The sequence below is a fragment of the Salvelinus namaycush genome, chromosome 24, assembly GCF_016432855.1.
Source record: "Salvelinus namaycush isolate Seneca chromosome 24, SaNama_1.0, whole genome shotgun sequence".
In the NCBI taxonomy this organism is placed as follows: Eukaryota; Metazoa; Chordata; class Actinopteri; order Salmoniformes; family Salmonidae; genus Salvelinus; species Salvelinus namaycush.
In genome coordinates this window covers 26,513,161-26,528,288 of record NC_052330.1, presented here as the reverse complement: position 1 = coordinate 26,528,288, position 15,128 = coordinate 26,513,161, and the positions used below count along the sequence as shown (strand labels likewise).

At 43.2% G+C, this 15,128-nt stretch overlaps 1 protein-coding gene across 1 annotated transcript in view; it reads right to left on the bottom strand.

The window, feature by feature from the left end:
• The window catches only part of LOC120019373 (1-phosphatidylinositol 4,5-bisphosphate phosphodiesterase beta-1-like), an 81,121-nt gene that overhangs the window by 20,709 nt on the left and 45,284 nt on the right, over positions 1-15,128 (bottom strand). The window contains exons 7-11 of the mRNA XM_038962663.1: positions 11,911-12,057; positions 5,542-5,699; positions 3,781-3,863; positions 2,935-3,019; positions 56-227 (exon numbers count right to left, since the gene is read on the bottom strand). Of these exons, the coding sequence (XP_038818591.1) occupies positions 56-227; positions 2,935-3,019; positions 3,781-3,863; positions 5,542-5,699; positions 11,911-12,057 (645 nt within the window). The remainder of the gene's footprint in view (positions 1-55; positions 228-2,934; positions 3,020-3,780; positions 3,864-5,541; positions 5,700-11,910; positions 12,058-15,128) is intronic.

The following is a 15,128-nucleotide window of genomic DNA, read 5'->3' as shown; positions in this document are numbered from 1 at the left end:
GTGTGTGTGTGTGTGTGTGTGTGTGTGTGTGTGTGTGTGTGTACTGTAACCATACCTGCGCTGGGAGAAGAGGGCTCATGCACACTAGATGAGTCGCTGTAGGTATTGGAGGCCTGTTCTGACAGTTTCTTCTTGGTACTCGATGTCTTGATGTGTTTCTTCTTGTTCTTCACCAGAATCTTTCCCATCAGATCCATTGGACTGGGCAGGGGCACCCCTGTCTCCAACTAGAGACGGAGAGAGAAGAGACAGAGAGAGAGGGATAGAAGGAGAGAGAGAGAGAGACGGATAGAAGGAGAGAGAGAGAGGGATAGAAGGAGAGAGAGAGAGAGAGAGAGAGCGAGAGGGAGGGAGGGAGGGAGGGAAGGAGGGAGGGAGAGAGGAGAGGAGAGAGAGTGAGGGAGGGAGGGATAGAGGGAGAGAGAGAGAGGGAGGGAGAGAGGAGAGAGAGGGAGGGAAGAGAAGGATAGTAGAGAGAGAGAGAAAGAGAGAGAGAGAGAGAGAGAGAGAGTTAGACTCTTTACTTGAGAGTAACAACCAAGAAAGGTTCCTACTAATGATGATGTTGGTGGGCGTGTGTGTATCAAAACAAACTTGGTGTTGTGATGATGACAGGGTGTTGGTCAGTCATAGTGTAAAAGGCTTCTTAGTGACCTGAATGAAATAAGGCCCTTACAGGCTGTGATGGCAAGCAAGTGTTTAGTTTACAGCTTCAACACTTTCTACACCCCAGAATGGGGTTTCCTTTGGGGAGAGTGGGAGTGTATGCTTACAACACTCTCTCTCTCTGGAGAGCAGACTTGAGTAGGCACAGCACTGGTTTATTCATGTGATGCCCTTCTGTTCTGTTGGATCACACTGCTGATGTCCATTGATAACGGAGTGTTACATGCTGACCAAACCGGACGCGTGCGTCGTCCACCATTATCTTCATCCACACCAGAAGTGATTAGGACACGCAGGTTGAAATATCAAAACAAACTCTGAGCCAATTATATTAATTTGGGGACAGGTCAAAAAGCATTAAACATTTATGGCAATTTACCTAGCTAGCTTGCTGTTGCTAGCTAATTTGTCCTGGGATATAAACATTGGGTTGTTATTTTACCTGAAATGCACAAGGTCCTCTACTCCTACAATTATTCCACAGATAAAACGGTAAATCAAGTTCATTTCTAGTAATCTCTCCTCCTTCCTTCAGGCTTCTTTTTCTTCTTCGGACTTTATATGATGGTTGGCAACCAACTTTACAGCATTATTTCAACTGACTGGAGTGAGGACCTCAGTTCATCTTCCAATCACCAACGTGGGTATATGCTCCTAAAAACCAATGGGGAGATGGGAGAGGCTGAACTTGCAGCCCGATGAGGGTCACAAATAGAACCAATTTCTATTTTACCGCCTGGCCACGCAGCTGCTCGCTGCGTTTACCTACGTGTATGAGCGCTTGCATGCAATTGTGTGATGTAGCTCAGTGTCTTCTAACAGGCTAACCATGCTGCTCGCATAGCAAAATAAATGTAGACATACAAGTTTTTCAATCATTGTACCCACACTGCTCATTTTTAATAACCTGCCCAGGGACTGCGGTTGAAAATTAGCCGGCCGGCACTTTTACTGAAGCGTTGATTAATGTGCACTGTCCCTGTAAAAATAAAATAAACTCTAACTCAAACTTGTCTTCAGTTCTCTTTCATCCTCAAGTCAGAGAACATCTCGATCCATACACATACACGTTACTTCTCACCAAAACGCAGCTCAGCATTTCCGCTTAATGGACTGTAAAGGACATCACACTTCTTGCTTAGTCAGTACTGCTTCCTCCTGATTCAGCTCACACCGAGGCTCAAACCCAGGACCTCTGCCTTCATAGCACGTGTCCACCCTCCCGAAGCAGCTTACCAGCTGGCGCCACCGAAGTGAACAATTCTGCAGTGCAGGTGGTACCACCTCAGGCTGAGGAGGAAGTGTAACACATCCCTATGAGCTACAGGAGCAACAGAGGGTCATTGATCTGTGAGCAACTTTCCGGAAGCAATCATTCCATTACAACCATCTTTAGTCCCCCATGGCCATGTCCTAAACTCCCATATCAATCACACTCAGTGGCGAATTTGGCAACAACAAAACATTGTTGATGCATGCCAGCAAACCCACTACACAACACAACACTAAACAATAAATGAATTGCACTATAATGGTGACAAACGGTGCCCAAACACTGTTAGGGCCAACAGCAGTCCCAACACCTTACCACTGCTACACCTGGCTATCAGCGGAGCCTTGTCTGGCAGCGAAACAGTTCATTCAGCCTCATTTACAGCCTTTAAAAAAAACATTGCTGTGTGCTTGTGAGTGCATTTGTGCGTGTTTATGTGTGTGTGATTGTTGTTATGTCAGAATGGACTCTGACAAGAAGTTCCTCCGCAAAGGGACAATGCAAGCTTTTGACTGGTAGCCATGGCAACTGGCTGGAAGTAGATAAGAAAAGAAGCACAGTCTACAGATCCCCCCGTAACACAACACGCACGCACACACATAGACACACAGCACAACCCAGTGACTGCCCTCTGTAACTTATCCCCTTATAGCTGACTGGTAGGGAGAGAGGACCATGTGGTTGTGATTGCAGACAGATGAAAAGGGTTGGTTTGGATAAAGAGCGATAGAGAGAGGAAGGGAGGGAGAAAGCTGAGGGAGAGAGAGGGGAGAGGCAGCGGAGAGTGAGAAAGAGAGAGAGGGAATGAGAGATCAAAAGAGACAGGTAAACATGTAGTTTTAGTTGACATGAGGCTGTTTAGAGGGTCACTCAGGGGTGAGGGAGCGGAGAGAGACACTACACTCACTGGTCCATGTCATAGAGGTGTGTTGAACTGTGTATTTGATAGTGTGTAAACATCAGTGTATGTGCAAGCAGGGGTCTTGTGTACTTACAGGGTACTTCTCCAGAGGGTCGGTCAGTAACATGTCTCCAAATATTGACCTGCAGTACTCCGCCATCTTGGCCTGCTGCTTGGGCCTGGGAGGCAACACACATACCGTGTTACAACCATTACAATCACCTCACAGTGGTCTAATGTTGGTATTTAGCAATTTGCTACTGAAGTTGATAGCGTTAGTGTGAACGATTGGGATTTGAATCTGGGTGTCCTTGGGGAGCTAACGCAAGTCTCCAGGTCTCAGCTCAGGCAAGGTCACTAAACATGCAAATGTGGCTCACCAAGCCACCTTCGCTGCATTAGCATCTAGCTAGCTAATGGCTTCAGAGCGGCTAGCTTTAGCATGTAGTGAGTCACTATTGACTTAAGAGTGACTAGTATGAGCAAAGATGGTGATAAATGAAGATAGTTCATTCAGGCCTTTTACCATTGAAAACAATTGTCAGTGTACTAACTGTGTGTGTCTCAGATAGACACCAATCCAATAGCAGCTGGGTCTGGTCTACTCAGAGTAGTTCATTAACTTTTATTGAACCAGAAAAAAACTGTGAGTGGGGTGTCTCCCTTCCTCTTCCGTCTCTGGTATTAGCATGTAGCTATTAGTTAATGCCCTCCTTTAAGAGTGGCTAACATTAGCATATAGCTAATTAGCGCAATACATAAGAGTGGCAAGCATAGCAGCTAAAATTGCACTACAATAACCATAGAATACAGAGGTTCAGAATCCCTGTTTGAACCGATGTTAAACAAAGAGGAAAAGGGTTGGAGTGTACATTTATCAAAGACATCAAACAAAGGTAAACTCCTGAAACACACAGAGGCGTGAGAGTTGTTGACTTACGAGTCCACGTGGTTCTCAAAGGAGAGGATGACAGGGAAAGGGGAGGTCTTGAAGGCACACCCTGCTATGGCCTCAATCACTTCCTATAGACACATAGAGAAGACAGACAGGGTATTTTATTTGATGACAGATATAAAATGGCTGGTGGTCAGGCTATCGCAAAATATCTATTATGAATATTTGAAGTACAGGAGTGTTACAGTGATGTGGAGAGCCGCTGGTGTAGAGCTTGTTGACTCATTGGACATCTGATAGGGATGTTTAGTAGCGTAAGACTAAGTGGTTAAGTGAATTTTACAACCATTTATATCGACGCAAGTGGGTAAATACACTTAATAGCTTACCCTCTATCTCTCTCACACACACTTCCCCTTCTCTCTCTCTATCTTCCGCACATTCTCTCTCTCTCATTCCCTCTCTCTCTTTCTCTCTCTCTTTCTCTCATTCCCTCTCTCTCTTTCCCTCTCTCTCTTTCCCTCTCTCTCTTTCCCTCTCTCTCTTTCCCTCTCTCTCTTTCCCTCTCTCTCTTTCCCTCTCTCTCTTTCTCTCTCATTCTCTCTCTCTCATTCTCTCTCTCTCTCATTCTCTCTCTCTCTCATTCTCTCTCTCTCTCATTCTCTCTCTCTCTCTCTCTCTCTCTCTCTTTCTCTCTCTCATTCCCTCTCTCTCATTCCCTCTCTCTCATTCCCTCTCTCTCATTCCCTCTCTCTCATTCCCTCTCTCTCATTCCCTCTCTCTCATTCCCTCTCTCTCATTCCCTCTCTCTCATTCCCTCTCTCTCATTCCCTCTCTCTCTTTCTCTCTCTCTTTCTCTCTCTCTTTCTCTCTCTCTTTCTCTCTCTCTTTCTCTCTCTCTTTCTCTCTCTCTTTCTCTCTCTCATTCCCTCTCTCTCATTCCCTCTCTCTCATTCCCTCTCTCTCATTCCCTCTCTCTCATTCCCTCTCTCTCATTCCCTCTCTCTCATTCCCTCTCTCTCATTCCCTCTCTCTCTTTCCCTCTCTCTCTTTCCCTCTCTCTCTTTCCCTCTCTCTCTTTCCCTCTCTCTCTTTCTCTCTCTCTTTCTCTCTCTCTTTCTCTCTCTCTCTTTCTCTCTCTCATTCCCTCTCTCTCTTTCTCTCTCTCATTCCCTCTCTCTCATTCCCTTTCTCTATCAGTCCACTTACACATTTCTATTTCACTCTCAATCAAAGTCTCCTTCTCTTGATCTTAGGCTGCGTTTACACAGGCAGCCCAATTCTGACCTTTTTTCCACAAATAGTTTTTTTGACCAATTACATCAGATATTTTCAGAGCTGATCTGATTGGTAAAACCATATTTAGCTCTTTCTCTCTCTCTCCCATCTTTCCTTTTCTCTCTCTCTCCCTCCCTCTCCCCTCTTTCCTTTTCTCTCTCTCTCCCTACCTCTCCCCTCTTTCTCAACTCTCTCTCCCTCCCTCTCCCCTTTTCTTTCTCTCCCTCCCTCCCTCTCCCCTCTTTCTCAACTCTCTCTCCCTCCCTCTCCCCTCTTTCTTTCTCTCTCTCTCTCTCCCCCTCCCTCCCTCTCCCCTCTTTCTCAACTCTCTCTCCCTCCCTCTCCCCTCTTTCTTGCTCTCACTCCCTCCGTCTCCCCTCTTTCTCAACTTTCTCCCTCCCTCTCCCCTCTTCTCTCTCTCCCTCCCTCTCCCCTCTTTCCTTCTCTCTTTCCCTCCCTTCTCCCTCCCCATCCCTCCCCATCTCCCTCCAATTCTCTCTACTATCTCTCTGGTTCCAGACAGTTTACCTTGAAGGAGATTTCAGTTGTCATGGTGAATCCGTGTGTGATGACAGGTTCTTCTTCGGTGGTGCGTCCCTTCCAGCAGTCCAGCTCGATACAGCGACAACCTGACAGGAGGACCTGCCGGTACATCTCTACCGACGAGCTACCTGCCAGCTGGCCCGCTACACACACACACACACACACAAAACACTTAACAGATTCTTCTTTTAAAGACAGTTAACCACATTATTTAACTAATTTATTCCCTCCCTACTGTGTGTCAAGACGAGACATTCCCACACATCTCACGCTTTCATTAGGCACATTAGTCATTAGAGTTACGAGCAGCACTACATTCCACAGAGCAGAGCACTTTCTCCATTAACTTCTACTTCATCACAATCCCGGATCCGGGAGCACCCCCATCAGTAAAAAAGCTGACTAGCATAGCCTAGCATAGCGTCACAAGTAAATACTAGCATCTAAATATCATTAAATCACAAGTCCAAGACACCAGATGAAAGATACACATCTTGTGAATCCAGCCATAATTTCTGATTTTTAAAATGTTTTACAGGGAAGACACAATATGTAAATCTATTAGCTAACCACGATAGCAAAAGACACAACTTTTTTTTCCCACCATTTTTTTCCTGCATAGGTAGCTATCACAATTTCGACCAAATAAAGATAATAGCCACTAACCAAGAAACAACTTAATCAGATGACAGTCTGATAACATATTTATTGTATAGCATATGTTTTGTTAGAAAAATGTGCATATTTCAGGTATAAATCATAGTTTACCATTGCAGCCACCATCACAACTCTCACCAAAGCAACTAGAATAACTACAGAGACCATCGTGTATTACCTAAATACTCATCATAAAACATTTCTGAAAAATACACAGCGTACAGCAAATGAAAGACAAACATCTTGTGAATCCAGCCAATATTTCAGATTTTTTAAGTGTTTTACAGCGAAAACACAATATAGCATTATATTAGCTTACTACAATAGCCAACCACACAACAGCATTGATTCAGGCCAACAATAGCGATAACGAATAAACCAGCAAAAGATATAAATTTTTTCACTAACCTTCTCAAACTTCTTCAGATGACAGTCCTATAACATCATATTACACAATACATATAGAGTTTGTTCGAAAATGTGCATATTTAGCGGCACAAATCGTGGTTATACAATGAGAAAAGTAGCCAAACTGCCAACAATATGTCGGGAGAAATCTTGGGAGAGGCACCTAATCTAATCAGTAACTAATCATAAACTTGACTAAAAATACAGGTTGGACAGCAAATGAAAGATACATTAGTTCTTAATGCAATCGCTGTGTTAGATTTTTAAAATTAACGTTACTACGACATACAGCGTGCGTTAAAGCGAGACCGCACTGAGATTAATGGCGGAATATGAATTTTAAATTGTTCAACAGAACAACGAATTAACATCATATATAGTTCTTACTATTTGATGAGCTCCCATCAGAATCTTGGGCAAGGTGTCCTTTGTCCAAAAGAATCGTTGCTCGGTTGTAGATTGTCGCCTTCAACGTTGGAATTAGCAGTAAACATTAGCCATGTGGCAAAGACGTGTCCAACTCCCTAAAACGCAGCATAAATAAATATCCGAAAATCGCAATATAATGATATAAACTGATATAACTCGATTTAATATAACATTATGATGTCTTTAACACCTATATCGAATAAAAACAGAGCCGGATATATCTAAGGGCTATAAAGGGAGCTTTCTATAACGACAGCCAGAGGTCCTTTCTGCGTCCTGGCGAAGAGGACAAAGGACGGACCCCACGTTCCCAGCCCATTTATAAGCTCTCAGATCTGCCTAGCAACACCATTTCAATTCTCACTATTCGCTGACATCCAGGGGAAGGCGTATGCAGTGCATCTCAACCAATAGAAGACAGGCAGATTTATAAACGGATCTCATAACAGCCAGCAGAATTCAGCATTCTCACATCCTCATAGGAAAATTGCTCTAACTCCAGTTCTGTTTTACTCACAGATATAATTCAAACGGTTTTAGAAACTAGAGAGTGTTTTCTATCCAATAGTAATAATAACATGCATATTGTACGAGCAAGAATTGAGTACGAGGCAGTTTAATTTGGGAACGAAATTATTACAAAGTGCCAACAGCACCCCCTATTGAGAAAAGGTTTTAACAAAGCAGTTCTCTCTACATCAGCATCGTATTACCACCGCATATTACCAGACACACTCACATCTGTGTCTGTGAGTGTATGTGGGTGTGTGTGTGTGTGTCACCTCAGAAGGCACCGCTGAGCTCCTCTATAAATGCAATCTCATCTCTTCCTTAGGAGTGTGAAGGGACACACACACACACACACACACACACACACACACACACACACGACTTGCTGGGGATGACAGCATCTTAAGACGCCTCTTACTCCATTACAGAAAAGTTAACTTCTAAATGAGTTTCTGCCTTCAGCACGGTTCTGATTAGGAGCAGATTACAGACGGATCAATGTAAAGAAATAATAATGCCCTGGCCATAAAGTAATCAGTTATGACTTGTTAGAAATATTATTGTCTCCCTCTGCCAAGGGACAGAAATATCCCTTTAAAGCTGACAGTCTGCACCTTAACATAGTCATTGTATAATTGTACATCTGAGGTGCTGGAGTACAGAGACAAAACAACAATTTCCAATACTTTTGGAGCTCACTGTATTTCCGGGGTGTTTGAGGGGTGCACTTAAATCTCGCTGGATTGATTGCTCTCATTCTATTCCTGTGGTAGTCTTTCATACTCTTGCTTGGGCCTGTCATTTATTCCTGTTAAAGTCACGGTGGTGGAAGTGGTTTCGTATTGCTCTGTCAAACACACCCCGACAATGACTGAAATTGGCTCAATAGAATACATTGTCTATAAGAACGCTACACCTTCGTCTGGAATTTAACACATCATCTTGACACTTACATCACAAGAAAGAGAAGAAAGATAACTTTGTTTTAAAGGGTGTTTGTTTTTTGTTGAATTGGAAAAAAGTAATAATTTGATAGTTTAAATGTTTACAAATGAAATGCGTTGAAATGAAAGCAACTTCCAAAAATGAACACTCAAATTATAGTTAACAGTATTATGTCTGATCTCGCAAACAATGTAAAGTATGTTTAGATAGGTGTAAACATGTTGATCCAAGGGTATCCTGCTATTGCAACTCTTGTTAAATTATGCAAGAGAATGTGACAACAACAGTAATTAATGAGGCAGACTAGACAGAACAGGTGAGTGTAGGTAGGGTAGACAGAACATGTGAGTGTAGGTAGGGTAGACAGAACAGGTCAGTGCAGGTAGGGTTGATAGAACAGGTGAGTACAGGTAGGGTAGACAGAACAGGTGAGTGCAGGTAGGGTAGACAGAACAGGTCAGTGTAGGTAGGGTAGACAGAACAGGTCAGTGTAGGTAGGGTAGACAGAACAGGTGAGTGCAGGTAGGGTAGACAGAACAGGTCAGTGTAGGTAGGGTAGACAGAACAGGTGAGTGCAGGTAGGGTAGACAGAACAGGTCAGTGTAGGTAGGGTAGACAGAACAGGTGAGTACAGGTAGGGTAGACAGAACAGGTGAGTGCAGGTAGGGTAGACAGAACAGGTCAGTGCAGGTAGGGTAGACAGAACAGGTGAGTGCAGGTAGGGTAGACAGAACAGGTCAGTGTAGGTAGGGTAGACAGAACAGGTGAGTGCAGGTAGGGTAGACAGAACAGGTGAGTGCAGGTAGGGTAGACAGAACAGGTGAGTGTAGGTAGGGTAGACAGAACAGGTGAGTGCAGGTAGGGTAGACAGAACAGGTGAGTGCAGGTAGGGTAGACAGAACAGGCGAGTGCAGGTAGGGTAGACAGAACAGGTGAGTGCAGGTAGGGTAGACAGAACAGGTGAGTGCAGGTAGGGTAGACAGAACAGGTGAGTGCAGGTAGGGTAGACAGAACAGGTCAGTGCAGGTAGGGTAGACAGAACAGGTCAGTGCAGGTAGGGTAGACAGAACAGGTGAGTGCAGGTAGGGTAGACAGAACAGGTGAGTGTAGGTAGGGTAGACAGAACAGGTCAGTGCAGGTAGGGTAGACAGAACAGGTGAGTACAGGTAGGGTAGACAGAACAGGTGAGTACAGGTAGGGTAGACAGAACAGGTGAGTACAGGTAGGGTAGACAGAACAGGTGAGTGCAGGTAGGGTAGACAGAACATGTGAGTGTAGGTAGGGTAGACAGAACATGTGAGTGTAGGTAGGGTAGACAGAACAGGTCAGTGCAGGTAGGGTAGACAGAACAGGTGAGTGCAGGTAGGGTAGACAGAACAGGTGAGTGCAGGTAGGGTAGACAGAACAGGTGAGTGCAGGTAGGGTAGACAGAACAGGTGAGTGTAGGTAGGGTAGACAGAACAGGTGAGTGTAGGTAGGGTAGACAGAACAGGTCAGTGTAGGTAGGGTAGACAGAACAGGTCAGTGCAGGTAGGGTAGACAGAACAGGTGAGTGCAGGTAGGGTAGACAGAACATGTGAGTGTAGGTAGGGTAGACAGAACATGTGAGTGTAGGTAGGGTAGACAGAACAGGTCAGTGCAGGTAGGGTAGACAGAACATGTGAGTGTAGGTAGGGTAGACAGAACAGGTCAGTGCAGGTAGGGTAGACAGAACAGGTGAGTACAGGTAGGGTAGACAGAACAGGTCAGTGCAGGTAGGGTAGACAGAACAGGTGAGTGTAGGTAGGGTAGACAGAACAGGTGAGTGTAGGTAGGGTAGACAGAACAGGTCAGTGTAGGTAGGGTAGACAGAACAGGTCAGTGCAGGTAGGGTAGACAGAACAGGTCAGTGCAGGTAGCGTAGACAGAACAGGTGAGTACAGGTAGGGTAGACAGACCAGGTCAGTGCAGGTAGGGTAGACAGAACAGGTGAGTACAGGTAGGGTAGACAGAACAGGTGAGTGCAGGTAGGGTAGACAGAACAGGTGAGTGCAGGTAGGGTAGACAGAACAGGTGAGTGCAGGTAGGGTAGACAGAGGAGGTAGGGTTGACAGAACAGGTGAGTACAGGTAGGGTAGACAGAACAGGTGAGTGCAGGTAGGGTAGACAGAACAGGTGAGTGTAGGTAGGGTATACAGAACAGGTCAGTGCAGGTAGGGTAGACAGAACAGGTGAGTGTAGGTAGGGTAGACAGAACAGGTCAGTACAGGTAGGGTAGACAGACCAGGTCAGTGCAGGTAGGGTAGACAGAACAGGTGAGTACAGGTAGGGTAGACAGAACAGGTGAGTACAGGTAGGGTAGACAGAACAGGTGAGTGCAGGTAGGGTAGACAGAACAGGTGAGTGCAGGTAGGGTAGACAGAACAGGTGAATGCAGGTAGGGTAGACAGAGGAGGTAGGGTTGACAGAACAGGTGAGTGCAGGTAGGGTAGACAGAACAGGTGAGTGCAGGTAGGGTAGACAGAACAGGTGAGTGCAGGTAGGGTTGATAGAACAGGTGAGTACAGGTAGGGTAGACAGAACAGGTGAGTGCAGGTAGGGTAGACAGAACAGGTGAGTGCAGGTAGGGTAGACAGAACAGGTGATTACAGCTACGGTAGACAGAACAGGTGAGTGCAGGTAGGGTAGACAGAACAAGTGTTTGTTGTTGCAGCCCTGTTCCACCCCTTTATGTAAATGTTGTCATATATGCAAATAGACCCAGTGTATTAAATAAAATTAGGCACATATCATTTTCATTGTTTTAACACAAAATATAATATAAATACCTGATACAATTAGAAAATGTATATATGACTGCAATCCCCCCCCAAAAAACAGGGACATTTTATGTCCTATAATTTTATGTGCTATAATTCATTCAATACTTGATGGATAAAAAAGGAATCAACAAGTTTGGAGTATCTTCATCTGTTGTCCAAGTGTTGCATTTATTAGAATTGTTTTTAAAACTGTTTAACAATTTTGATGACCATTTCTATTTTCATTATTTGACGTTAGCCTATTACAGAAATGTAATATTCCTCTTGTGGGAGAAATTTGATTCACTTGAGAGATTTTCACACACTCCCTCTCCCCGGAATAGATTTGAATAGATTAATAATATATATAATCTATTGTAGCTAGAATGGCCTTTGTAGTTTTGGCTTCTATTCTTATTGCTGCCATAGGCTAGTCAGTCTGAATACCAGTCTGCAGAAATTTTGAGGGTGCTGTTTGGATAAGCACCTGAGGTGCACAGGACGGAAAGGAACCTCACTGGCTGAATTTGATTCACTTTGAAAGGGTCAAACAACCATATATGATCATGTGTTACTTATTAGTTATCACAGTACTAAAAATAAAGACATTTAAGAATAGGCCTACCTGTGAGGTATGTGTTGTGGGAGGAGTTGATGAAGTAATGAGGCAGTGGTAGGGTCATGTCTTCACTCTGGTCCAGCTTCTCGGGGGGGATGATGCTGTTCTCTTCACTACTCAGGTACTTGGCAAAGCCGTCCACCGAGATCTGACCTGTGGGAACACACAAAAACACACAACATGTTACTGGTTGGACTGTAGTAGGGCTGTCCCCAACAAAAAAAACTTGGCCGACCAAAAGTTGTCTGTTTTAAACGTGTATTTTTCCATATATAGACACACCCTATGTGTTTGAAAAAAATCAACAATAGGTATTGAGCTTGTCTGATGCTTTAAGTTTACGGTTTTATGAAATAAACAAATGCCTCAAGAGGGCGCCAGAGATCTAGATAACCAGAAGAAAAAAACCTGACCCAACTATTCTCCTCCCGCTCCTGTTGGCTTTCGCAGATTCTGCTATTACTCTCCTGAAGTTGCCGGTAATAGGCTACATGAGGAGTCAGCAACTTTTCTCCTATGGAATGCCAATTTATCTTACATTTCTACCAATCTGTGTGCCAGTTATTGTTTTCACATGCACATTTTCGTGAAACAGTTTCATTTAATTTATAATAAGGTCTTCATATCTCAAAATCATTGTCATGTGGTTAATCAAAATTCTATCCAAACCTAAACTAAAATGATACAAACCTAAAAAGTAACTTCTATTGCCATTGTCAACTATGTTAAAACAGCCTACATGAAGCCAATAAATAAAAACATTGCAGCCTGCAGGTAGAAAATATCCTGATGAAAATAAATATCCTATAAATCACATTGGCTACACATGGCCTGTCTGCAACGAACTTGAAACATTGTATCAACTATTAACTTGGTTACAGCCAAAGCTTTTGCTAGCGAACTTGCAACATTGTATAAAATATTCTGGGCCCTCAGTTTCCTGGACCAGTGAGCTCGGGACAGACACAGCTGGAGGCTATTTGCACAAGGGATAAGAAGCAGTGCTTGACTTGGGCATGTTCTACTGCTTGAGCTCCTGTTCCTCTTATAGAATCAATAGTATTGTGGACCCAAAATGAGTACCATACCCTATTTCAGTCCAAGTCAAGCACTGATAAGAAGTAATCAGATGTTTCCATTGGATCAGAGCATGACATTTTTCCCTTTCACGCTGAGTGGTAATTGAAAGGGAGAGAGCTGGAATGATTTTTAAAATACATTGAGGAACTATTGCAATTCTCAATGGATGTAAAAACAAACTTTGTTTGCTGTTTGAGGTGAAGAAAACATTACTTTGAGAAGCTCCACAGGTCATTAGTGGTGGTGCGTTAAGCCAATCAGAAATACTATCAGATCCCCAAATGGGCACATTTATATGTCTACATTTGCGCGGAGGTCAGGTAGCCTATAGGTCTACTTCTATGTATAATCAGGTCAGGTAGCCTATAGGTCTACTTCTATGTATAATCAGGTCAGGTAGCCTATAGGTCTACTTCTATGTATAATCAGGTCAGGTAGCCTATAGGTCTACTTCTATGTATAATCAGGTCAGGTAGCCTATAGGTCTACTTCTATGTATAATCAGGTCAGGTAGCCTATAGGTCTACTTCTATGTATAATCAGGTCAGGTAGCCTATAGGTCTACTTCTATGTATAATCAGGTCAGGTAGCCTATAGGTCTACTTCTATGTATAATCAGGTCAGGTAGCCTATAGGTCTACTTCTATGTATAATCAGGTCAGGTAGCCTATAGGTCTACTTCTATGTATAATCAGGTCAGGTAGCCTATAGGTCTACTTCTATGTATAATCAGGTCAGGTAGCCTATAGGTCTACTTCTATGTATAATCAGGTCAGGTAGCCTATAGGTCTACTTCTATGTATAATCAGGTCAGGTAGCCTTATGCGTGTGCGTCCTTACTCAGCATTGACAGGAGAACTCCAAACAAAAGACAATGACTAAATTGACAAAACTCGTAAATGGAATGAAATAAACCAAAACTTGTTTCTCACAAGTGTAGCATAGGTTGTGCACTCTGCAAACAACGTGTCCACTCCGACAACGAGAACGGTAAGACCGGAATAATATTGAATGCATTAACAGAAATTATCGTAACCAAAGTAACAAACATTGTAGATGAGAAATTACAGGAATTAACAGTAAATGTACTACTGGTGATATATGTAATGGGGAATTGATCTACACTAACAATCAAACAATTCACACAATTAAGTTATGAAACAATGAATATGCACAAATTGGAGCGCATTCTGGAGAGAGAAGTGCATTGTGCAACTGGGTGCATGGTCAATCAGACGTCTGCATTGGCCATGCAGCATTTACTGTGATACTGCCTCAGCAGACGTCAGGGCATTCATACTTCTTGCGCTTCGCAGAGTAGTGCAGAGCTGTTGTCAAGGAAGTGAGTTTGTGTTTTCTACAGGATGTACCGCCCCCACCTACCGTCAACCAATCATGTCAATGTGGTGCTATCCTCCATGTCAATGTGGTGCTATGCAATGTTACAAAATTGGGAGGTGCATGGCGATGTGGTACGGAGCTTGATTTGGCCTCTGGAGGCTCACACCCTCCATCTGGAGACATCGACCACATTTTTGGATCAAGCATAAATTGGCTTTTAGTCTAGGCCTCCGGGATGGATTAGTTCACCGAGATGGGCGCAAATACTGTATATATATTTGTTACTGTTCGACTAAAAGAATCTCTAGATGTTACTGCTCAACTAAAACAATCTCTATTTGTTACTGCTCAACTAAAACAATCTCTATTTGTTACTGCTCAACTAAAACAATCTCTATTTGTTACTGTTTGACTAAAACAATCTCTAATTGTTACTGCTCAACTAAAACAATCTGTATTTGTTACTGTTTGACTAAAACAATCTATTTGTTACTGTTTGACTAAAACAATCTCTATTTGTTACTGTTTGACTAAAACAATCTCTATTTGTTACTGCTCAACTAAAACAATCTCTATTTGTTACTGCTCAACTAAAACAATCTGTATTTGTTACTGTTTGACTAAAACAATCTGTATTTGTTACTGCTCAACTAAAACAATCTCTATTTGTTACTGCTCAACTAAAACAATCTGTATTTGTTACTGTTTGACTAAAACAATCTCTATTTGTTACTGCTCAACTAAAACAATCTCTATTTGCTACTGTTTGACTAAAACAATCTCTATTTGTTACTGCTCAACTA